The sequence below is a fragment of the Coregonus lavaretus genome (assembly GCF_964263955.1).
Source record: "Coregonus lavaretus genome assembly, chromosome: 3".
NCBI lineage: Eukaryota > Metazoa > Chordata > Actinopteri > Salmoniformes > Salmonidae > Coregonus > Coregonus lavaretus.
The window spans coordinates 26,125,292-26,151,043 of record NC_139990.1 but is presented as its reverse complement, the minus strand read 5'-3'; the positions used below and the strand labels follow the sequence as shown (position 1 = coordinate 26,151,043).

General features: G+C 43.1%; 2 protein-coding genes across 4 annotated transcripts in view; both read right to left on the bottom strand.

The window, feature by feature from the left end:
• Nucleotides 1-2,298: 2,298 nt before the first annotated feature.
• On the bottom strand, nucleotides 2,299-17,754 carry LOC311124283 (glycogen synthase kinase-3 beta-like). Of its 2 annotated transcripts, none has more exons than XM_084158279.1 (10): nucleotides 17,407-17,754; nucleotides 13,359-13,546; nucleotides 9,389-9,472; nucleotides 9,053-9,163; nucleotides 8,693-8,823; nucleotides 6,855-7,059; nucleotides 6,535-6,630; nucleotides 6,242-6,428; nucleotides 6,005-6,076; nucleotides 2,299-5,440 (listed from the first exon to the last, which is right to left on the bottom strand). In XM_084158279.1, exons 1-10 carry the CDS (start codon nucleotides 17,579-17,581, stop codon nucleotides 5,370-5,372), a joined length of 1,320 nt encoding a protein of 439 aa, XP_084014405.1. In that variant the 5' UTR covers nucleotides 17,582-17,754; the 3' UTR covers nucleotides 2,299-5,369. The 2 variants fall into 2 exon arrangements, with proteins under 2 accessions (XP_084014405.1, XP_084014404.1); XM_084158278.1 differs by having other exon boundaries at nucleotides 2,299-5,437; nucleotides 17,407-17,719.
• Nucleotides 17,755-20,329: 2,575 nt separating this feature from the next.
• The window catches only part of LOC311118318 (protein capicua homolog), a 34,373-nt gene continuing 28,950 nt past the window's right edge, over nucleotides 20,330-25,752 (bottom strand). For both annotated transcript variants that reach the window (XM_084157612.1, XM_084157613.1), the window contains exons 16-19: nucleotides 23,721-23,872; nucleotides 22,458-22,601; nucleotides 22,041-22,166; nucleotides 20,330-21,828 (exon numbers count right to left, since the gene is read on the bottom strand). In XM_084157612.1, the coding sequence (XP_084013738.1) occupies nucleotides 21,542-21,828; nucleotides 22,041-22,166; nucleotides 22,458-22,601; nucleotides 23,721-23,872 (709 nt within the window). In that variant the 3' untranslated portion in view covers nucleotides 20,330-21,541. The remainder of the gene's footprint in view (nucleotides 21,829-22,040; nucleotides 22,167-22,457; nucleotides 22,602-23,720; nucleotides 23,873-25,752) is intronic.

The following is a 25,752-nucleotide window of genomic DNA, read 5'->3' as shown; positions in this document are numbered from 1 at the left end:
TGTCTTCTCAATGGGCTCTATAGAGTATACAGTTAAAGACAAGAAAACACATGAAATCAAAGCTGCCTTTGCAATGTTCATAGGACTGTTCTATACACTTTGCCGACCCAAACTATAATGTGCTGGCTCAGATATCTTCTTTTCACATTGCCTTTCCCAGCACAGTTCCAGCAACTATGGTGGATTTGTAACCAGGCCAGCCCAGTGCAGTTCGACTCATCTCAGCAGTGTGAAAAAGTTACTATCATACTGGCCAAATTCAAAACAAGTGCAGCTAACTATGCTTTTTTCGCAGTGTTTTTCTCCAGCAAAGGCTCTGAAACAAGAACTGGTCCTGTCGATGTGGATGGGGGCGTGCTACCTCTGTCTCCTGAAGTCCACGATCAGCTCCTTTGTGTTGAGGATCAACTTAGTGGAGGTGTTGTTTCTTACCTTCACCACCTGGGGGCGGCCCGTCAGGAAGTCCTGGACCCAGTTGCACAGGGCGGGGTTCAGACCGAGGGCCCCGAGCTTAATGATGAGCTTGGAGGGTACATCACTTATGAAGTGGAGAATTTACGTGGTATTCAATTAGAATTGCAACAAAAATACCTTAAAGGGGCAATCAGCAATCGAAACAATAACAAAGCATTCTAACAATAACCTTAACCTAGCTAACGTTAGCGACCTAGCTAATTAGAATTCGTAACATATCATACGAAATGTGTGAAGGACACCCATAAATTAATACATACCCAGGGTTTTTTCTGCAAAGAAAAGTCTTGGGCGGGCCACCTAAGTGTTTTCTTTCGGGCACCCTTATGTCCAAACAGTACGGAAAATTAAATTTAAAAATAAACCCATCTCGTCCAAAAAGTTGACTCAACTTTGTCAAAAAGCACCTGGAAGATCATCAAGACTCTTTGAAGAATGTTCTATGGACAGTTGAGTCAAAAGTATAACTTTTTGGACGACATGGGTCCCATTATGCCTGGCGAAAACCAAACACTGCAATCCAGACTAACAACAGTCAAGCATGGTGGTGGTAGTGTGATGGTTTGGGGATGCTTTGCTGCCTCAGGACCTGGACGACTTGCCTTAATAGAAGGAACCCTGAATTCTGCTCTGTATCAGAGAATTCTACAGGAGAATGTCAGTTCATCTGTTTGTGAGCTGAAGCTGAAGCGTAGCTGGGTCATGCAGCAAGACAATGATCCAAAACACACAATCAAGTCTACATGAAAATGGCTAAAAAGAAACACATTTGAAGTTTTGGAATGGCCTAGTCAAAGTCCAGACCTATTCCCAACTGAGATGTTGTGGCAGGATTTGAAACAAGCAGTTCATGCTTGAAAACCCCCAAATGTCACTGAGTTAAAGCAGTTCTGCATGGAAGAGTGGGCCAAATTTCCTCCACAGTGACGTGAGATTGATCAACAACTACAGGAAGTGGTTGGAGTCATTGCAATTACTTTTTCACACAGGGGCATTGAGTGTTGCATAACTTGGTTTATGAATTAAGTATGTAATTGTTGTGTTATTCGTTCACTCAGGTTCTCTTTATCTAATATTAGGTTTTGGTTAAAGACCTGATAACTTTTGCATATTTTTCATACTGAATGTTAAGAACATTTGAAAGGGGGCAAATACTTTTTCACAGCACTGTATCCATTTTATTTTAGAAATAAAAAAAATTGGGATGGAAAATGTTTTCAGTGTAAACTTAAAACGTCTAAAACCAGATATAAAGTATGTAGACAAGATAACTTAAATAAGATAATATTTGGGAACTAACAATTACTAAACTAAAAGCTATTATGCATTCTGAGTATTTTTGTCATGGCATGAGGCCTCAATGGATTTTGTTATGTTTGACACACTCAGATATCATTGCAGTAAATAAACTTTAAAACAGCAAATTCTCTCAGCCCCATGGCAAGATGTGTAGAATTGCAGGGAATTTGCTTTAAAACCGCTAATTGTAACTGCAGCCAACAGGAGGACCTCAAAAACCAATTACGTCTACCCCGGAGTCAAGGTTGTAGAAAGATTCAGATGTAAGTGGCTGTTGAGGATGATTCCATAGAAACACTGTTGGATTGCTGGTCTCTGCACTTGTGTTGTTGATGAAAAATAATGAACTGATAATGATAAATATGCAGAAATAAACTTCCATTGGAGCTGCTGTGTGACTATTAGCAATCAATACTTCTGGATTTGTAGGATATGTTTGTTCTTTCATCAAAAATGACCAAAGGGTGAAATGTGAAAGTGATATTTCTAACATGTTACTCAGTCTGACACAGTAACAACATGGGCTCACAGGAGTTATCACTTTATTAAATGAGCTCATTTCATACAGACAAACAATTGGGTTCTCTCCCTCCTTCACTCTCCTCCCTCCATCATCCCAAAAACTCCAGGTCTCCTGGCCAGGATGACGCAATAGAAACAGGATTGGAATGACAAATTATTGATACAAGTTTTACTCACAGAACATTATTAAAGTGACCTCACTTGGTTTGCTATACACATGGAGATACACAAAACATGGTAATTATAGGATAATTGGCTAGTAGCCTGATACTGCTGAGTTATGAAACCAACAGATAGGCATGTACATCAACACACACAGAACAGGAGGGAGGGGGTTGATAACTGGCTCATACTGCAGTCGCTGCATTTTGTCCATGGCTGACATTTTGAACACAGCAGAAGTCGGAATTGTCCGTGATGGGTGTAGGCATTGTCAAGGGAGGGAGGCTGGCTGCACCATCTGACCCTGTGTCGCCATCATGGCCCTCAGGTTTACCCTTCACATTCAGTGGGTAAATAAAGGTATTATGGCTTCTCTGCATCACAACATGGCACTTTCACACACTTTAAATCTCTTACATTAGGTGCCCATTGTAATGAATGGGTACAGGGGCAGTGCATTGGCCAAATGGTTGTCTGGTAAACTCAAATAGCCCACTATCACATTTCCCTGTCAAAGGTCAGTACATAGGTGACTTAAGGTTTAAAAAAATTCAGACCAGGGAAATGTATTAGTTGGAATCTTACCACAGATATAGTCTGAACAAATTCTGATATGTCCAACCAAACACTTACAGTGTTTTTCCCTATTCAAAAAATACCAATGTTGTGGGTGCCAAGTACAGTACTTGTATACTGGAACATTTTACATAATGCCCACAAAACAGTCGGTGCCTCAACCTCTCCCTACACCAGAACACCAAGTGAGTAATAAATAAAGCGTTGAGATACAGTACAATCACGTTATAGGGGCACACAACCAGAGAGAGATGGAGAGAGAGAGAGACATCAACAAACGGAGAAAAAAGTGGAACTTTTTTTGGGTGGGGTTATTTACATCTTGAAATCAGGACATTTAAACTAATTGTATTTACAGACTATTGAATGGAAATGAAACTGGTCAGTCAAGACCGGCTTCAACAGGTAACGGAAAAGAAAAAACACTGTAATAAAAAGAATGAGAAAGAAATAAAAAGGTGATATTTACAGGGCAGGAAGAAACCGGAATCCAAAACGATATGCTCCATTTCACGCAAATCAGTTGGGATTCCGGGCTAGGAAGAAGATGGCTTCAGAGAGAAAGGGAGGAAAAATGTGTTATTTAAATCTATGTCAGCACATGAGGGTTGTTTATACAAGGGGGTGGTAGAGTTGGTACAATATCATAAGACTCTTGCACTAGAAAGCTTTCAAGTGGTCAGTACTGAGAACTGATCTAAACCTACAACACTGGCTTATTAAACGGTGCAGATTGGATTGGAGTACAATTATTCACATGAACAACACACATTATCATCACACACAAATACTCAGCCATTCCCCCACCCACTTCAATTTCTCATTCACTCCCACAAGCACATAGACTGTAGAACTACTATGAACTCGCTATCCGCCATACTACACCAGTAACAAAGTATACGTCTTCACACGAACTTGACTCCCATTTGAGAATGAATAGAACGTAACTGGAATCATGGTCTGTTTCAAAGTCCAAACTGGAGTCAACTACTCCATAGGATATATTTATGTCCATATGGCTGAACCCATATTTGATAATTCCTTTGTCCTCTAGATGGGTGGAACACTGACAACGATTCTTACAAGTGTGCTGCAGGAAGTCCACTTTATTCACGGCGTGTATATCATTTCAAAAAAAGGTCCCTCTTACAAATCAGGAGTTCTGAAGAGTTCATGCTATGAATGCATGAGTGCCAAATTAGCCAGAACCTGATTTTGAAATCAAACATGTAACCTCACCATACAAGATATTTATGGTATGCCATATATTGAAGCCAATAGGAAGGCGACATTTCACTACCACAGCAGTCTTAACCATCCATAGGACCTTGATTCCTGTATTTGATTGTCTTCCCATTGACAGTAAAGGGGGGCTCAGTTTGGGACTGTCAGTGGGAGAGATGCTGCTACATAGATGTGAATCATGGATGTCTCCGTTTCCACACAAACACCACCACCCTCACCATCTGTCAAAACCTTTCCTTCAGGTCCTCAAAGAACACACACACACTGGGAATTTGCTAGCAAGTATGGCTACCAATTATAACTTGAACGCCCCTTTCCATGTAAAAATTCACAGTGCCTTCGAAGCAAATTAAAAAATTATAAATACATTTACAAGTAAAATAAAAAAGCAGCTGGCATTTCATCTTTTTAAATATAATTTTATAAAAAGTATAAAAACCACAGCCTCTTCCTCCCTCCATCTTGCAACCAGAACCATTTTATCCCATTTGTCTACAATGCAACCAAATTATTCTAACTGGGAAGCACCTCAATTAGCTTCTAGAGACAAACTCCTGTTTACTTTGTGTGTGGTGGTGGCAGAACTCTTCATGAAGTCTTCAGTCAAATAAATAAACATTAGAATAAAAAGACAACAAAAAACCTTGATTAAAAAAACAATTATTATACAGAGGACCTGCCCCACCTAGTGAACCTTCAAATGCCACCCCCAACAGCAGGAACATGAGTGTTATAAACAGGCATAGAGAGAACGAGACAGCTGGGCCAAAGGAGATGCAGTGAGGGAGTGGAATAATACTTAAGGTGTCGTCAGTACATAAGTGTGTGTGTGTGTGTGTTTGTGTGTGTGTGTGTGTGTCCAACTCTCTGCCTGTAGAGCTGATCTAGTTTAAATAGAATGTAACAAAACTACCTTGTCAGCTAATGATACTCTCTAACTGTATGAATGGTTTGTTCAATGTATGTACAGTACAAAAAGGGATGTTTGTAACCAATGGGGAGAAATAACAAGCAGCGAGGGAGAAATAAGCAATACAGTGTGTGTATGTGTGGTCGGACTGGCAGACAAACAGAGGGTTTGCAGGGATGTTTCAGGTGCTGTTGTTGAGTGATCCGGGTACTGAACTGTGCTGAGAGGAGCCGTCTATCCCAGAGCCATCTACTGAGGGATAGAGGAAAGAGAGGAATGTGGTAGAGAAGAGGAGAGATATAATTGAATAAACTGTAAACATATGCAATTACACAGCTAATCGTAGTAAGACCTCCACTAAAACTGATCAGAAAATGTTTCTCCAGATTTCCAGTTAGAGGACCTCCTTAAGGCTACAAACATTTACAATGCACAAAGGTGTGGTTATTAATGCAGAAAGAGACACAGGTGTGGTTCTCAGGCTGGAGCCCCTTTGGCTGGCTGCTGTCTTATACAGAAACGTTACAATGACCAGAAACATGGGCAAAGAATAGTCAAAGTGATAAGGGAGGCGACATTATTTTTGCCATTTGTAAAAGCAGTCATCTTACTATCCATTTCTTCCCTTCATTGCATTTGGATTTAGCCTACAGCTCCACCTAACCTAGAATGTCTGCAAGCCAATTACTACTCCATGACACTAGGTGCAGATATGGAAATGAATGATTGACAGCTACTCTATCCACTGTGAGGCACTGAAGTGACATGGGTAGCCAATGACTATGTTTGGAGACCGGGGGGGGGGGGCTGTCATACCAGATGAAGCGGTCTGTGCGCGGGCATGAGGAGGAATTAGGGTGGAGTTCAGTTGGGGCTGGATTGACAGCTCTGGAAGGATAGGAGAGAAAAACAAATATAAGAAAAGCAGAATATATGCATGGGTCACAAAACAAAGTTGGGGTCAGGTCTTGAATGGGAGTTTCAATTGATTCCCTAAATTGAATCAACCACTTTTGGGTCACAAAAGGCCAGGGGTCAACAAGGTGTACTGACCGGTGGTGCTGAAGTTGAAGAGCAGGGGCAGCTCTCGGCCGCTAGGCAGCCGGGCGTTGGGCTGGCGCAGCTCGTCGAAGAAGGCGTGAGCGCAGGCCTCCAGGGGCGAGAAGCGCGTGACCGGGGTGTACTCCAGCAGGCGCGAGCACAGGGCGATGGCCTCTGGAGGGGTGCGAGGCTTAAACACCTGCGAGAGGAGGTACAAGTACACACAACATGAAACAGTTTCATAAAAAAGAAAGACATTACTTGAAAGCCAAAAATATAACAAAATGTTTTTGATAACCATTTACCTTTGACCAGGGATGTGCTTTGATTTGGGGGAATTTGAACTCTGTGTAGTTGGGGTTCATTTCTCGGATCTGTTCCCGCGTCGGAGTTCCCAAAACCTAAGTAGCAGACATACAAGTATACAGTTAGCAGTGTACAATGGTTGTTATTTTGTTTTTCTCCACGTCACTGATTATTACTCCCCTAGCTTTCCCCCACCACTCACACAAAATATCCTCATAAGCCAAATGTCCTCCTAATGTTTGTATGCAATCAGAATGTCAGGTATTTTGTCCCTGTAGTGTAAACCATATACAAACAGACATTCTTCCTATTTACTCACCTTGATGATCTCCACTAGCTGGTCCACTCCACTGTCCCCAGGGAAGATGGGCTGTCCCAGTAGCAGTTCGGCCAACACGCAGCCCGCCGACCAGATGTCGATGTTGGCCGTGTAGTCGGTGGCGCCGAAGATGAGCTCTGGGGCGCGGTAGTACCGCGAGCAGATGTACGACACATTGGGCTCCCCACGAATCAGCTGCTTAGCGCTGATGGTAGGGGTAAACCGCAGAGGTTGAAGGTTAGACTAATACAGTCTTCTAAGCTAAGTCTAGGTTAATACAGTCTTCTAAGCTAAGTCTAGGTTAGGCTAATACAGTCCTCCAAGCGAAGTCTAGGTTAGGCTAATATAGTCCTCCAAGCTAAGTCTAGGTTAGGCTAATACAGTCCTCCAAGCTAAGTCTAGGTTAATACAGTCTTCTAAGCTAAGTCTAGGTTAGGCTAATAGAGTCCTCCAAGCTAAGTCTAGGTTATGCTAATACAGTCCTCCAAGCTAAGTCTAGGTTAGGCTAATACAGTCCTCCAAGCTAAGTCTAGGTTAGGCTAATACAGTCCTCCAAGCTAAGTCTAGGTTATGCTAATACAGTCCTCCAAGCTAAGTCTAGGTTAGGCTAATAGAGTCCTCTAAGCTAAGTCTAGGTTAGGCTAATAGAGTCCTCCAAGCTAAGTCTAGGTTATGCTAATTCAGGCCTCCAAGCTAAGTCTAGGTTAGGCTAATACAGTCTTCTAAGCTAAGTCTAGGTTAGGCTAATACAGTCCTCCAAGCCAAGTCTAGGTTAGGCTAATACAGTCCTCCAAGCTAAGTCTAGGTTAGGTTAATACCAAAGATTTGTATAACTAACCCAAGATAGACCAGAGCCTGTCGTTTCCAGTGGGAGCAAATTAATCATAGTGGGAAGAACAAGGAAGGAGGTGGGCAGAGCCAAGCACGAGCTAGTGAGATCCTATTGGTGTTTTCGAGCATTTATTTGCATATTTGCGTTAGGGAACACTTACTTTGTGAAGTGCGTGTCTGCAATAACTCATTTCGCCCTAAACACTCCTTCTAAACAACACCGTTTTGGGGGAAACTTTGGCAAAGGGTAAAGTCTACAAAACGCAGTCCACTCTGTTTGTTACAGATTTTTGTTTTCTAAAATAAAACTAGCTTAAGCTACTAGTCTTCTAAGCCAAGTCTAGGTTATGCTAATACAGTCTTCTTACAATACTTCCATCTCTAACCACTGCAACAGTTTTCACTGGTAAGATAAGCAGTAGATGCTCAGCAGTAGAGGCTAATCCTGAGCCATGCAGGTCTAACCATGTGGTATGGGATTATACCTGACTCTTTGGCGTCTCCTTGAGACCACCTGACCACACTACCCTTTGACATTTGGTGGAAACTGTTGTATACAGCGCTTGATAAACCGATGAATGAGGGGTGGGGCTCACACGTCTCATCAGTGTAAATTCTTTTTTAATGCTGAAGTAAATATCTTCATGAGATTTATACTTATTGATTTACAATTAAGAAGTTCAGTGTATACTTTCTATAGAAAGCAGCCCTGTGTCTGCACAGTAACAGCAATGGATGTACTACGGGCAAAATACACAATGAAAAGGGTGTGAGTAGGAGATTGTAACTAAGGACAACTGGATCAGTGTTACAGAACCCCATTCAAGGAAGGGCATAGATCCATTTCACATTGTGTCTGGTTGAGCCCATTTATTCAACACATTCAGTCAGGACACATATGACCCAGGTTTACTTCAATACTCGGTACCAGTCAGTCATATCGGTTCAATAGTATATTAAACACAATGTCTGTGTCGAGGGAAATGGGAAATACCTGACCAGCTTACCTCCCAAAGTCACAGAGCTTTAGGATGGCAGTTTCAGGGTCCACTAGCAGGTTCTGGGGTTTGATGTCTCGGTGGCAGACACCCTGGGAATGGATATAGGCCAGGCTGCGAAACAGCTGGTACATGTACACCTGAGGAGACCAAAAATGGCCGACGTAGACCAATTAGAACCATAAACAAATCAATAAGTGGGGGGTTATTTTGTGTCAATGCCAAGCCTGTCTGGGAGAGTAAAAAATAAATGTATGGTTCATAGTTGAATGACATACTAGACAATCAAAGTACAAAGAAAAGACACTGAGGCAAGCAAAAGTTGGACAATGAAAGAGAGAAAGTGAAAGGGAGGGTGAGGGAGTTTACCTTGACGTAAATTATAGGAATGATGCTTTTGGCCTTGTTGAAATGCCGGGCCACCCTGTACACAGTCTCTGGGACAAAGTCCAGCACCAGGTTGAGAAACACCTCGTCCTTCTGTATAGGGGGAAGACAACTGAAAATCACTATATGCTAAATGACTACACTCGTCATAACTCAATATGTACTCAGATTATTCTTGTATAATGAAAAGCTCTTTACAAATGTAATAAACTTTGTAGTGGGAAAAATGACTCATAAGAAGAGGAAACAGAGCATTCAGGTCCTCAGCATTTTCATTTCTGCATTAAGGTGTGCCAAAAACAATGGATGGCAACCTACCTTTTCACCACTAGAGTAGAAGAAGTAGCGTAGCCTCACGATATTGCAGTGGTCCAACTTTCGCATAATCTGTAGCTCTCGGTTCTGCATAGGAAAGGTATTAAACAAAGAACCGTTTTGGAATTGAACAATGGAAAATGTCAAGGGTTTCTGATTGCCCTGAAAGTGCATTGATCTTTTCAATGCATGTGATATGTGTTTGTTCAGTAAGTAAGACAAATTGCACATTTCTGTCACAGAAAAATGTAGGCTACAATACAAATTCTCCCACAAGGTCATATGGAAATGTTCCCTGTAAAATTAAAAAGGTGCGTCCTGTATTCAGAAAAACAACATTATTATGGGAATTTACGAGACCAATCTAAAAATGGATATTCATCATAACTATTATGATGGTCTCATGATACAGTATCACGATACTATGGCCCATTAAAAAAGAAGCTATATATATAGCTGCTTTTTTAATGGACCATATACAGTGGGGAGAACAAGTTTTTGATACACTGCCGATTTTGCAGGTTTTCCTACTTACAAAGCATGAAGAGGTCTGTAATTTTTATAATAATAATAATAATAATAATAATAATAATAATAATAATAATAATATGCAATTTAGCAGACGCTTTTATCCAAAGCGACTTACAGTCATGCGTGCATACATTTTTGTGTATGTGTGGTCCCGGGGATCGAACCCACTACCTTGGCGTTACATGCGCCGTGCTCTACCAGCTGAGCTACAGAGGACCACTTTATCATAGGTAAACTTCAACTGTGAGAGACGGAATCTAAAACAAAAATCCAGAAAATCACATTGTATGATTTTTAAGTAATTCATTTGACTTTTATTGCATGACATAAGTATTTGATACATCAGAAAAGCAGAACTTAATATTTGGTACAGAAACCTTTGTTTGCAATTACAGAGATCATACGTTTCCTGTAGGTCTTGACCAGGTTTGCACACACTGCAGCAGGGATTTTGGCCCACTCCTCCATACAGACCTTCTCCAGATCCTTCAGGTTTCGGGGCTGTCGCTGGGCAATACGGACTTTCAGCTCCGTCCAAAGATTTTCTATTGGGTTCAGGTCTGGACACTGGCTAGGCCAATCCAGGACCTTGAGATGCTTCTTAGGGAGCCACTCCTTAGTTGCCCTGGCTGTGTGTTTCGGGTCGTTGTCATGCTGGAAGACCCAGCCACGACCCATCTTCAATGCTCTTACTGAGGGAAGGAGGTTGTTGGCCAAGATCTCACGATACATGGCCCCATCCATCCTCCCCTCAATACGGTGCAGTCGTCCTGTCCCCTTTGCAGAAAAGCATCCCCAAATCTTGTAATGAGTGGAGAACAGGAGGGCTTCTTAAAGAAAAACTAACAGGTCTGTGAGAGCTGGAATTCTTACTGGTTGGTAGGTGATCAAATACTTATGTCATGAGGAATGGGCCAAAAAATTTTTCTCTTTTTAAGTGGGAGAACTTGCACAATTGGTGGCTGACTAAATACTTTTTTCCCCCACTGTACATACACACTGACCAAAAATATAAATGCAACATGTAAAGTGTTGGTCCAATGTTTCATGTGCTGAAATAAAATATCCTACAAATGTTCCATATGCACAAAAAGCTTATTTCTCTAAAATGTTGTGCACACATTTGTTTATATCCCTGTTAGTGAGCATTTCTCCTTCACTAAGACAAACAGATGACAGGTGAGGCATATCAAGAAGCTGATTAAACAGCATGATCATTACACAGGCCATTCTAAAATGTGAAGTTTTGTCATGACAATGCCACAGATGTCTCAAGTTGAGGGAGCGTGCAATTGGCATGCTGACTGCAGGAATGTCCACCAGAGTTGTTGCCAGAGAATTTAATGTTAATTTCTCTATCATAAGCTGCCTCCAACAGTTTTAGAGAATTTGGCCTCACAACCGCAGACCACGTGTATGACGTTGTGTGGGCGAGCGGTTTGCATATGTCATCATTGTGAACACAGTTCCCCATGGTGGGGGTGGGGTTATGTTATGGGCAGGCATATGCTACAGACAATGAATACAATTGCATTTTATTGATGGCAATTTCAATGCACAGAGATATCGTGACGAGATCCTGAGGCCCATTGTTGTGCCATTCATCTGCCGCCATATCATCATGTTTCAGCATGATAATGCACGGCCCCATGTCGCAAAGATCTGTACACAATTCCTGGACGCTGAAAATGTCCCAGTTCTTCCATGGCCTGCATACTCACCCGACATGTCACCCATTGAGCATGTTTGGGATGCTCTGGATCTAAGTGTATGACAGCATATTCCAGTTCCCGCCAATATCGAGCAACTTCGCACAGCCATTGAAGAGTGGGACAACATTCCACAGGCCACAATCCACAGCCTGATCAACTCTATGCGAAGGAGATGTGTCGTGCTGCATGAGGCAAATTGTGGTCACACCAGATACTGATTGGTTTTCTGATCCACGCCCCTACCGTTTATTTTTAAGGCATCTGTGACCAACAGATGCATATCTGTATTCCCAGTCATGTCAAATCCATAGATTAGGGCCTAATGAATTATTTTCAATTGACTGATTTCCTTATATGAACTGTAACTCAGTCAAATCTTTAAAATTGTTGCATGTTGCGTTTATATTTTTGTTCAGTCCACCTTGCCTATTTCCACATTTTGTTACGTTACAGCCTTATTCTTAACTGCATTAAATTATAACCCCCTCATCAATCTACACACAATACCCCATAATGACAAAGCAAAAACTGGTTTATACATTTTTGTAAATGTATAAAAATAAAAAAAAGCTTGTCACACCTGTATTTGGGGAGTTTCTACCATTCTTCTCCGCAGCTATTTTCAGGTCTTGAGCGCTCTGGAGCAGGTTTTCATCAAGGATCTCTCTGTACTTTGATCCATTCATCCTTCCCTCGATCTTGACTAGTCTCCCAGTCCCTGCCGCTGAAAAATATCCCCACAGCATGATGCTGCCACCACCATGCTTCACTGTAGGGATGGTGCAAGGATTCCTCCAGACGTGACGCTTGGTATTCAGGCCAAAGAGTTCAATCTTGGTTTCATCAGACCAGAGAATCTTGTTTCTAATGGTCTGAGAGTCCTTTAAATGCCTTTTGGCAAACTCCAAGCGGGCTGTCATGTACCTTTTACTGAGGAGTGGCTTCCGTCTGGCCACTCTACCATAAAGGCCTGATTGGTGGAGTGCTGCAGAGATGATTGTCCTTCTGGAAGGTTCTCCCATCTCCACAGAGGAACTCTGGAGCTCTGTCAGAGTGACCATCGGATTCTTGGTCAACTCCCTGACCAAGGCCCTTCTTCCCCTAACTGCTCAGTTTGGCCGGGCGGCCAGCTCTAGGAAGAGTCTTGGTGGTTCCAAACTTCTTCCATTTAAGAATGATGGAGATGATGGAGGCCACTATGTTCTTGGGGACCTTCAATGCTCGACACAATCCTGTCTCGGGAACTCTACAGACCTTATGGCTTAGTTTTTGCTCTGACATGCACTGTCAACTGTGGGACCTTATATAGACAGGTGTGTGCCTTTCCAAATCATGTCCAATCAATTGAATTTACAACAGGTGGACTCCAATCAAGTTGTAGAAACATCTCAAGGATGGTCAATGGAAACAGGATGCACCTGAGCTCACTTTAGAGTCTCATAGCAAAGGGTCTGAATACTTATGTAAATAAGGTATTTCTGTTTTTCATTTTTAATAAATAAAAAAATCTAAAAACCTGTTTTCATTTGTCATTATGGGGTATTGTGTATAAATTGATGAGAAAAATTAATAATTTAATCAATTTTAGAATAAGGCTGTAACGTAACAAAATGTGGAAAAGGGGAAGGGGTCTGAATACTTTCCGAATACACTGTAAATTATGTGCCATAAACAAATGTGACTCTGGGTGACAACAAGGCTGTATGTCTCCAAGAGACTGGCCGCCATACCTTGAATCTCTTATCCTGCAGCACCTTCTTTATGGCCACCATCTCCTGGCTGTCGATGAGGCGCGCCTGGTACACCACACCGAAAGAGCCATTCCCGATCACCTTGATGTCCGTGTAGGACACCTCCTGTGGGCGGTCGGGACCCTGCCCAGATGTGGCCACCACCGTAGTCACCTTTCCACTGTCCCCTGGGAAACAAGTAATGTCAAAGAAATAGTCCTCTTTTCAGATGTGAAATTGAGATTTTCAGATTTTAAATAGAGAGACTAAGAGGGTTGTGTTCAGTAGGTACGAAACCGAAGAAAACGGCCCAAAACTTGAGTGAAACAGGGAGGTAGGCCTATTATCATAACTCTAAGAAAAGCTGTTTTGCTACGTGTGACATAATGAACATGACCAAGGACATTGTTTCTAATATATGGTTAATTTCTACAGTTATTAGGAACCATGGTCTTTTGAAGGAATGTAGACCTAATGTGGGTCACATTAGTGGACCCAGGGCTCGTGTTATTAACTACCTCTTGTGTTTGTGCAATCACTACAGTAGCCGCCTGCTTTGTCGGAAGACGAACCAAATTCATGCTTTACTGTAAGATCCAATATCACTATTCCAGGGCTATTTTGTGCTCTTTTGAACATCATTTGACCTAAGGAACACAAGACTTGCGATCATCCAATAGGCCCATCAACGATCTCATCTAATACACTTGAACTCAAACAACAGTTAAGTCCAGGCCACCTCAAACAACTGTGTGTTTGGTGGCCTGGGTCAGAGTTCTGAGGCAGGCCTGCTTCATGTGAGGTTAATTCCCTGTATGAGGACAGGACAGGGCCAGATGGCTGGTTGAACTGGAGACCTTAGCACTGAGAATGACCCTGCTCTAACTCCGCTCATATCACAAAGCCTCCCACAAACAAATGATGTGTGTGTGTGTGCGTGCGTGTGTGCGCACAATCACCATGGTGATGAGACATAATACACAGTGTGCTCCTGCAGAATGACATGAGGGTTGTGGAATTGAAACACCTGGACGTGCAGAAATAGAGGGAGTTGTTGTTTTTAAAGAAATTGTTGAATTTATGGTCCTGCGAACTTGCGCCATAGATACCAGAGATCTGAGACAAAATGTGACTTAGGTTAATTTAGTGAAACGCAATCCATGGCTAGACTAGTAGCCTATATTCTTGCTAGTGTCAAATACAAACCACAGAAATGTTATAATGACTTCACAGGTGTCAATGTCCCACATGAAGCATTAACAAATTGACAAAAAAGGAGACCTGTCAACTTTTGGAATGCCACTTCACCATTTCAAAAGCATCAGCATGTCCTGCTGTCCACATCTTTGCTCAATGTTTCACCAAGATTGAATTATACCATGAGGTTTGAGCTCCAACTTTCATTATCAAATATAATACGATGTGGCTGCGGATCAAACTTTTCCCAGAACTTTTCCCCCCCGGACTAAAGATCCCAAAGGTTCTGCGCATGTGTTTATTATCTGCTTTACGCACAGTCTCTGCTCTATCCGTAGAGAACAGGCTACTTTGGCGAATGGTGGTCATTTAATAAAGATGGATAAAAGCTGAATCAATGTCTACAAGACCACATAATGATAGTATTCTACCTAACAGAACCGAATATAATAGCATAGTATGACGTTACTGTAAGACAAAAACACCACCATATTTCTCTCATGCTGCCAAAACTCAACAGCGGGCGCCCGCCACTAAGCAAAATACACAGGTAGGCTATGCTACAGTTTGTTAACGCCATCTACCCTAAAATTCATTCACTGTACATCACTCAAAACAACACTGTAGGCTACTTCAAACAACACTATAACTAATGTATACTGACGTTTCACCAGTAAAACTTGAAGAATTATCATTCACCATTGACAGTGAGAAATGTCAAGGGGACCACAAATGTGTGCAGTAAAGAAACATGTGCAGAGCGTGATCTGCACATAAGCAGAAGCTTCAGGACCTTTTCAGGGGGAAGGAGGTCTGGGAAAAGTCGGATCCGCAGCCAACAAAATGTACTCTGCATGACAAACGTGGATCATCGTGGTGGATAAAGCCATCCAATTCCAATGTGCACTACAAGGCGCAAAGTGGAAGCATGCTCTATGAAACAAAAACATTTGCAAAGGACACAAGGAAGTTGTTGATGTGCTATGTAAGCAAGTATTTCAGCTTGTCAACTTTCTTCTGTATATCTACTAGCCTACTTCTTGGAGAATTTTTAGCTCATAATATATTATACAGTTGGCTAGGGGTTACATGTTTCCTCACTTTTTATCAAGTTCTGTATCACCTGTTAACAGTCAACGCATAACTAGAGATCTTTCTAGGCTGGTTACTTATCTGGGCTATTGGATAGATAAGTCTCCACTATCGACCTAATTTGAACTGTAGGTAAGGGTGCTCTTAACATTAATCTGTGTTGGAAAGCACAAAGCTAGTTATCTGGCTAGCTTAGTTGTCAACTGTTATGAACAATTAGGCTACCTAGCTAGCTAGCCTACACCTACCAAGTCTGTGACATTAACGTTAGCCTGGGGTTTGTAGTGTCAAATAGCTAGCTCGTTAGGTAAAGTTAATTGTTGTTTGAACTAGTTAGCTAGTTATCACTGACTCGTTTGCTTGTTATAATATAAAAATGGTGTAACTAGCGTTAGCTAGCTACTGTAGCTATGTTAGCTAACTAAATCGAATCCCCTTGTAAATTAGCTAACGTTAGTACCTAGCCATCTTAAACCCATCTTAGATGCTAGCTATCCATCTGCTCTAGCTGCTGCTTACAAGTTAGCTAGCATGTCTTAGTACACGTAGCTAAGGTTGTTTGCATTGCTTATGCTTTCTTTATATTTATGTAACTAGCTAGTTAGCTAGCAAGTCAACTTGACTAGCTAGTTACAGTACCGTGAGGTCATTAATTAGCTGTCATGCTAATATACACTGAACAAAAATATAAACGCAACATGTAAAGTGTTGGTCCAGTGTTTCATGAACTGAAATAAAACATCCCAGAAATGTTTCATACACACAAAAAGCTCATCTCCTTCAAATTGAGTACTAAATGTGTTTACATCCCTGTTAGTGAGCATTTCTCCTTTCACCTGACAGGTGTGGCATATCATGAAACAGATTAAACAGCATAATCATTACACAGGTGCATCTTGTGCTGGGGACAATAAAAGGCCAATGTGCAGTGGTCACACAACGCCACAGATGTCTTTGGTTTTGAGGGAGCGTGCAATTGGCATTCTGACTGCTGGAATGGCCACCAGAGCTGTTGCTAGACAATTTATAGTTAATTGATCTGCTATAACCGCCTCCAAATTCGTGTTAGAGAATTTGGCAGTATGTCCAACCGGCCTCACATCCGCAGACCACGTGTATGGCGTCGTGTGGGCGAGCAGTTTGCTGATGTCAATGTGAACAGAGTGCCCCATGGTGGCGGTGGGGTTATGGTATGGGAAGGCATAAGTTACGGACAACGAACACAATTACATTTTATCCATGGCAATTTGAATGCACAGAAATACCATGACATCCATTTTTTTTATGTGACCAACAGATGCATATCTGTATTCCCAGTCATGTGAAATCCATAGATCAGGGCCTATCGAATTTGTCAATTGACATTTCCTCAATCATATTAACTGCAACTTAGTAAAATCTTTGAAATTGTTACATTTATATTTTTGTTCAGTATAACTAACCTAGACCTAGCAAGCTAACTAACTAGTTAACGCGAATGACTTGGTTTTCGGCGTGGGTTAGCAAGTTACAGTAACTAGCTTGTTAATTGACAAGTTAACCGTTTAGCCAACGACAGTTAATCAAGGCAGTTAACTAGCCAACTAACGTTAGCTAACTAGCTTTTCCAAACTAACGTTACAACAACAATGTTTGCCGTGGTAATCGTGCAAAACTGCCCACATTAGCTACAACATTGGACACTGGGATGTAGCTACAATATGTGTATTTTAATCATCCAAGGCAATATTTTTCATAAAACACATCATAATGAACTTACTGGCCAGCTTTAAATTTGAGCATCCAGACGAACTGCTCCCCGAGGCCTGCTGGACCCCGGTCTTTCCTGTGCTGCTCCCCACCGCAGCGGCTGATCCGGTGGATGCTGCAGCGGCTCCGAGATTACCTTGTGGCTCAGCAAACGAGCTAGTTCTGGGCCGCCCGCTGCCGCTCATATCTCTGTGCAAGGGTAGCGGGCGGGGGGCTAGGGATTCACACCAAGTGAGTTTAAATGTTGTCTCTTTTGACTGCAAATGCAATAATCGTTGTAAAACAGACAAAATTGACACCGTTCCGATGAGTCCTCCCTTGCGCTGCCTGTCTGAGCTCGTAGACAGTAGAAACGGACAAATTGCATTTTCTCCTGGGAAATGAAGTTCGATTTGGCTGCTGCTCACGACTGTTCCCTTGTCTTTGAAAATACCTATAGAACTACACTGCTAAAATAACAGTGTTGAGTTTCACCAGAGGTGGCGCTCCGTCTGGGATTTCTTGATATCTACCGTTACTGTAAAAATTATGTATACACGAAAGGGAGTACAGACATGAAAACTACAAATCCCATAATGTTTTGGATAAGAGGAGAGTACGAATTCCACAACAATGATGTCAGAGGTGGCAATTGACTCAAATGTAGTGCCTGATGTCAACTAATGGATGATGCAAATAGTGTCACCCAGGTATTGGTTCTTTCCTCAACACACTGTCCAAGATCTCTGAATGGTCTGGTACACCAATTGAAGTTGTGGATTAACGAGCATGAGATTATGAGTCCCGTGTAGCTCAGTTGGTAGAGCATGGCGCTTGCAACACAAGGGTTGTGGGTTCGATTCCCATGGGGGGCCAGTATGATTTTTTTTTTAATGCACTCTCACTAACTGTAAGAGCGCCTGCTAAAGGCTGAGTGGCGCAGTGGTCTAAGGCACTGCATCGCAGTGCTAGCTGTGCCACTAGAGATCCTGGTTCGAATCCAGGCTCTGTCGTAGCCGGCCGTGACTGGGAGACCCATGGGGCGGCGCGCAATTGGCCCAGCGTCGTCCAGGGTAGGGGAGGGAATGGCCGGCAGGGATGTAGCTCAGTTGATAGAGCATGGTGTTTGCAATGCCAGGGTTGTGGGTTCGATTCCCACAGGGGGTATGAAAATAAATAAATAATGTAAGTCGCTCTGGATAAGAGCGTCTGCTAAATGACGTAAAATGTAAAATATCTCCACCTGCCTTTGCAGGATTGATCTTGACATTGTAATTGCAGGTAATCCCACTTTAACATGACTGATGGACAGGTGTGAGACTTCTACTTGTTTATGGAAAATCAATCAACAAAGGGAATCTCAAAATACTGGTGATTTCACTTTGTGGAAGCAACCATAGTTGACTGTGTAGGGGAGTCACTGGTTCACGTTCACTGAATTCAGATTCTCTTCTAGTCATCATTTCAAGTATCATTACGCGCTCACACCTTTAGGCATAACATGGGGCGTCTCCATCCACATAGGATAAAGTAGTTATTTGTTATTACCGACCTTACAGGGGCACTTCCGTTGGAATCTTGGATCAGTTGTACAGAGATGGATTCCATTAAACCAGCACACTCACATTCACTAATCTGACTCAGAACAAAGTCAAAGACCAAGGATATTGTGTTAGGTCTTTAATATTTTCAATATTTAGTTGTTTATTTTGTTTAGAAATATTGCACATGGTCAACATGCCTGTTTATGAGCTCACACTCATCTCTCTCATTCTAAAATTCCTTCTCCAAAGTATGGACAGTTTATTTTAAGCACAATCATACAGTGTACACGCATACGTGTGTGTGTGTATGTATGTCTGTGTGTTTGCGTGCGCACATGCATGTGCATGGAAACATTTCAGGCCTCACCTTTGCAAGATTCAACAAATCTCTGATAAATTCTATGTGTTTGATCTTGGACTATCTCATTATATAACAGTCAAGATGTCATATAATAGTTCTGGTGACTGTAAAAATACTGCCTCTAGAATATGTGAAGAACATAAAATTTATAATGTCTTATTGTATGGTATGTGAAGGAATCAGGGTGTGGCCGAGTCCATACATGCATGTGCGCAAACATACACATAATCTATATGCACATATGGAAATATATATATATATACTTTTTTTTTTTCACACATCCAACTGTATACAGAGAAATAAAGGTATACCCATAACTACCCCAACTCTTCCCAAAACAAGTGAAGAGGCAAAAAGTGCTATTTGAATTTCTTTGACTTTAGTTAGTTAGCTATGCTCTATCTCTTCAAATATAGCAATCTCAGAGAGTTCTTCTTATACCATAGTTATTAGAATGGGTCTTCTGACTGTACTGTAAATATCTATGGCACAGACCCACATAACCCACCCATTCCAAATATCCTATTGCACCATTTAATAAGGAAAAAATAAAGTGGCAGAGAGGGAAGAGAGAGGGCTCCAGAGAATGCCCTACAGGGCTGGTCTAGGATCTGCTTTCCCTGAACTAAACTCTAACCAGAGCCATCCTGAGCTACATAACAGAACTGACCCTGGACCAGTGCTTAAGGGCACTTTCTAACAACACTTGGCTAGAAGGGCAGGGAGCGGAAGCGAGGGGGAAAGGGGCTCCAAATGGAAGAGGGGGGATTGATAACATGGAACAACAAGGTTATTTCTATGAAACAATCTCTAAAAACAATACTTTCCTGATTTAAATTGCAGTCACATGACCACACATTGTGCAAACACCTGATTTCAACATTTAAAAACAAACTCCCTGCCCCCTCCTCTACATGTCTACTGAGAAGTCATGGGAGAGGGGGAATGGCCCAAAGTAACATTTAGAAGAGGGGTCGCGTGGGCTGTTTCCAAACCCCTTTTATATAAGTTTATGCTGGAGAAACACCAATGAGAGCCACAAGAGAGAAAACAGGCCACAGAAAACTTGTTATTTCCACTGCAACAATACAAGATAAAGCAACATATCCACTGGGTGACTCCTAGACGTTGGTTAAAAATCTACTTTTGCTTGTGAACTGTCACTTGGAAGCCATGTCGCATCATCTGCTTGCAGTGTCCTTGGTGGAATCCGCAGCCTCTTGAGTTGACCAATGAATGGACGATTGTCTCGTTCAGCCTTTCTCTGTAATCAGTTACAGCCAACCAATGTTGAGTTTGTTGCTTTGTCACGCATCACCCTTCAATCTTTACATATTTCATATCTCATAATGGCGTTCACAAGGGGGGACACCTCAATATACAACATCCTCTCCAGCCAATCGGAACTCAGTCTGTCTGTGACGTTGATAACTGATTGGGCCAGGGATTGGTCAATGGTCACACTGACTCCAGCCTCCCTTTTTCGGGAGCCAATGGTATCCATGCTTGACTCATTTTCTACAATCGCTAAAAACTGTGCAGGCCAATGGCTTGGTCAGGCGAGTGTTGAGTTGACTGGCAGACTCTGTGTGTGCAGTGTGTGTCCAGTTCAGTGCTGTCTGTTGTTGCAGCATACAGGGGCTGTGGAATTTCAGTGGAGGTTACATTGCATACATCCCAACCACTGTGCTGAGGAGTGGAGGGAGGCAAGTCAAGTCAATGGCAACAGAGGGCTGCACACAGCATCCGCACAAATTGTTACAAAGTGCCATTGTGTATAGTCGTCTTTTGTGTGACAGTGCTTGTGACTGCCACCCAAAAGTAACAGTCTGAGTTGGTGGGATGTGTGTGTATGTGCAAGAGAGACGTTAATAATGTGTGTACCAGAGGAGGTTGGTGGGCGGGCTCATTGTAATGGCTGGAATGGAATCAATGGAACGGTATCAAACACATCAAACATATGGAAATCACATGGTTGACTCCGTTCCATTTATTCCATTCCAGTCATTACAATGAGCCTGTCCTCCTATAGCTCCTCCCACCAGCCTCCACTGGCGTGTACCACAGAATTTTCTGTGTCAAATTACAAACTACAAATGTGCTGAGAGTACAGCCAGTGCAGAACTGTGCCAGTTACTACATGTACAAGGACATGCTGTGGGTCACAACAACACTCCTTTCTCTCTTTTGTCACTTTCTCTCCACCATCTCCATTCTCTTGTTGTTTTTCTCCTTCTTTCCATCTCTCTTTCTTTCCTTTTCTACAATTTACCCATGCACCTGGGCTCCTCGGGACTCCGCCCTCTTTCTCCGGGCTCCGTCCCTGTACCATCTCGAGTGTTGGTATTGGAGGAGCTATTGGCAGCGCAGGCAGAGTCTGTTGACCCCATGACCCCTGTTGTTGACCCGCCGGGCTCAGAGATTCCGGGGGTTCCAGGTGTGGCTGTCTGCATGATCTTCTGCCTCACCTCCCTGATCTTCAGCTGCAGACACAGTTTGGTGGGGAAGGTGTCCGAATAGCGCGCCTGGAAGGCTGCAGTGGCCTGGGCTAGAAGGGGGGACAGGAGGAGAAGAGAGGGAAAGAAGATGAGCCCTCTGAAGAAAACTATTGCAGTGCAACCTTTGCCTGGTTGTATCAGAGACTAGTTGGTTGTAATCTGGTCTTGCTCAACCACAAAACCAGTATACAAGGTGACCAATGACAGTAAACAATTTGGCTACATGAGCCAATGAGAGAAGCAGATGGTGCCGGGTGGTTACCTGAAGGGAAAAAGCCATGTTCCTGGAAGAGCTGCATAACAAGAGCCCTGCGCTGGTCCAAAGTTCTCCGGAGAGAGGAGTACGGTACTCTGTCCATCTCCCCCAAGACATCCTCAGACTCAGCACCTAGAGAAATGACAGGACAGAGGAGAGAGATGAGAGGAGAGAAGAGAGGGGAAGGAGGGAGGGGAAAAGATGGTGATTGAGAGAAGTGAAGAATAGAGAAAAGAGGGGGTAACAAGGGGAATCAAAACGGATGAGTGAGAAAATAATGCAAGGAGGAAGGGACAAGTAACTAAGGAAATAGCTATAGGGGTCTAGCCAAAAGTAGTGCACTATACCGTATAGGGAATAGGGTGCCATTTAGGACACAAGACATACCCTATAACAGACTGTCGTGCACTCCACACTACGTACCAGCTCTGTCGAAGGTGAAGATGTCCCCCTCACACTTGGCCTCGCTCTTTGGTGTGTTGGGCTCCGAGCTGCAGCTGGAGAGACGGCTCCGAGCTGCAGTCTTCCTCCTGGGAGAGCTGGGGTCCTCTGCTGACGAGTCCAGGTCTGAAGGGGAGGAGGAGGAGGAAGATACAGAGGAAAAGGAGGTGGTGGTGGAGTGAGTGAAGAAAGAGGATGGGGATATAGGATGAAGAGAAGGTGTTTTAACCACAGAATTCAATAGAACATGGAATAATAATGTATTCTACCTCTGTTCTTAATGGAGGAAAGAAATCTGTTTAAATTCATGTTAGTGGCTGTGCTAGATTCTTAATACATTTTCTTTTGAATATGTTCGACAAATCTCTCCCTTGTCATGCTTGTTTCAGGATATGGCTTAACCTGACAGTGCAGCTCAAAGCCCAAATCTTGAGACTGACCAAGACAGCAGGGAAGATTATTGGCATGACACTTCCCTCCTCTCTCCAGGACATTTTCCAGGAGACCATCATCAGACAGGCCAGAAAGGTAATATCGGACCCCACACATGCACTGAACACAGAGTTCCAGCTGATGCCATTGATGAGGCGTTATAGGGTACCTATATGCAGGCTGAACAGTTATAAACATTAGCTTGTCCCCGTCAATAAAACTGCTTAACAGCAGGGGAGACATAGAGGCAGACGGCAATGACGGACTGGAGATGGCCTGCAGGCCTTAAAGGGATACTTTGGGATTTTGGCAATGAGCCCCTTTATCTACTTCCCCAGAGTCAGATGAACTTGTGGAAACCATTTTAATGTCTCTGTGTCCAGTATGAAGTAAGTTAGAGGTAGTTTCGCGAGCCAATACTAACTAGTGTTAGCGCAATGACTGGAAGTCTATGGGTATCTGCTAGCATTGCCAAAATCCCAAAGTATCCCTTTAATCATGTGGAACTGCCACCTAGTCACAGCCTTGCCTGACATTAACTTATTAACTTTTTGTGTGGGTGGGGAGGGGGGTGTATGATGTTATTCTCAATTGATTCTATGTATTTATGTGGAAGCAGAAGCACTTTTTTTTTTTTACTAGGCAAGTCAATTAAGAACAAATTCTTATTTACAATGACGGCCTACCAAGAGGCAAAAGGCCTCCTGCGGGGACGGGATATACATATTTTTTTAAAGTAGGACAAAACGCAAATCACGACAAGAGTTATCATGTCAACACAGTCTTACTTATCTCTCTCTCTCTCTCTCTCACCTGTAGAGTTCCTCCTCTTCTTGCGGTAGCTGCCCAGTATGGCTCGGGGGGAGGTGGCCAGACTTTGGAGGGTGGGAGAGGGCAGCACCTCTTCCGGCCTGAACTCTGGCAGCTCGGCAAAGCGCTCCTCGAAATAGGACCCCAACAGGACCCTGTACAGTTGAAATATAGTTTGATTTTATGAGGCCCATGTTGGGATCAAACTGTACCCGGCTCCACGAGGGGGCTAAAAGGGTGCTTGTGCCTCCTCAGTTTTAGTTTTATGTCCCTATATAAAAAGAGTAAAAAAGTTCAAATGATTGAGTGACAGGTTGGGCCCAAAAAAGATGTATCTCCGCCGTGGAGAGAGCGCCGCAGTGTGTGTAGGGGGGCTCTGGAAAGCCACTGGGGTGGTTAGGTATAACTCCTTTGGGTTTCTATAAAAAGCGGTAAAAACACTTCTCATCTCTGTGGTAGGCTAAGTGAATAATGTGATTTACGCCTCCACCCTTTAATATTTGATTTGATTTATAAAGGCAGGTTCAAGTTTACCAGTCGGGCCCTGGTGAGGACACCGTGTTTGAGACTGAACTGTCTCCTTCCTGCTTCTCTGCTGTTCCTATGGGGGGCTCTGCAGGAGTGTCTGCCCTATGATGGGGTGTGTGAGGTTTTCATGTCGACATTGACTCATTATGACCGAGCTCTCTCCGGAGCCTGGAGAGGAGAGGTTGTGCTCTGACCTTTTCCCCGGCTTGGAGAGAAAATGATTGCACCGCAAAATGTTCCTTGGTGTGGCACGGAAGTTGTGTCACTGCTGGGGGGTCTGGAGACAACCCCAGTGTCGACTGTGTATCGTTCGGGAGAGAATGCTCCCTTACCTGCTTCAACAAAGGCCCATGCGGGGAAGTTTGTGCCATCTGCCTCGGGGCAACTGCTATGATGTTCCTTTATTTTCTCCATACCATGTTGGTCAATATGTATCATGTACCCAGTGCTCGTTTGGAATGTGCCATTCTGTCTCGCTGTCACATGTCCATTAGTTTGGGTTGTGTGTGCATTTAAGGGGGGTGGTAAGAAATACTGAACCGTAATGATTTCAGTTGAAGGGAAAATGACCACTGCTACATCCTGACAATGTTTATGAGGTTACTGCTTATGTGTGAGGAACGTGTCTCGGACATAATTTAAAATGTCGAGACCAGAATAAGGGGAGGGGTATGTGGTCAAGACGCGCTATAGCCACGTCTCTCTCCACTATTGCGCACTGACTCCTGCTAATTCGTGAGCACTATTTGTTTCACCGTGTCAATTGTTTGTCCATGTTTATCAATGCCCCGTGAAATATACATTCATCAGTGAAGTTACCTTTAATCCCAACATATTCCAGCATTCATTTAGAATATTTGATTACGGAAATGTTGAAAAGTCATTAAATATAATATATATTCATCCCATTCTCATTCTCCAAGTGGAAACGTCGTTTGGAGAGCGCACAAACTGTGCAACACTTGTGATGAAGAACCTTTGGTTTATTTAATTGCATTTACCAGTTTACTGTCCATTTCTTTGTTGTAGTTGTTTGGAGACTATACGCCCGGTTTCTCCGTCACGTTTAATGTTGAGCTAACTCTCTCTCCTCTGCTCTTGTCCTTCTAGACCTGTCTGCTGCCTTTGATACTGTGAACCATCAGATCCTCCTCTCCACCCTCTCCGAGCTGGGCATCTCCAGCGCGGCTCACTCTTGGATTGCGTCCTACCTGACCGGTCGCTCCTACCAAGTGGCGTGGCGAGAAGCTGTCTGCGCACCACGTGCTCTCACCACTGGTGTCCCCCAGGGCTCAGTTCTAGGCCCTCTCCTATTCTCGCTATACACCAAGTCACTTGGCTCTGTCATATCCTCACATGGCCTCTCCTATCATTGCTACGCTGACGACACACAACTAATCTTCTCCTTTCCCCCTTCTGATAACCAGGTGGCGAATCGCATCTCTGCATGTCTGGCAGAAATATCAGTATGGATGACGGATCACCACCTCAAGCTGAACCTCGGCAA

Excerpts from the sequence above, each read along its gene's own strand:
- LOC311124283 (XM_084158279.1), bottom strand. The coding sequence starts at position 17,581 with ATGAGCGGCAGCGGGCGGCCCAGAACTAGCTCGTTTGCTGAGCCACAA. Across the intron at positions 9,473-13,358 it reads TGCAGGATAAGAGATTCAAG|AACCGAGAGCTACAGATTAT; the intron begins GTATGGCGGCCA and ends TTTCCTATGCAG. Across the intron at positions 6,429-6,534 it reads AAGCACATCCCTGGTCAAAG|GTGTTTAAGCCTCGCACCCC; the intron begins GTAAATGGTTAT and ends CTCCTCTCGCAG.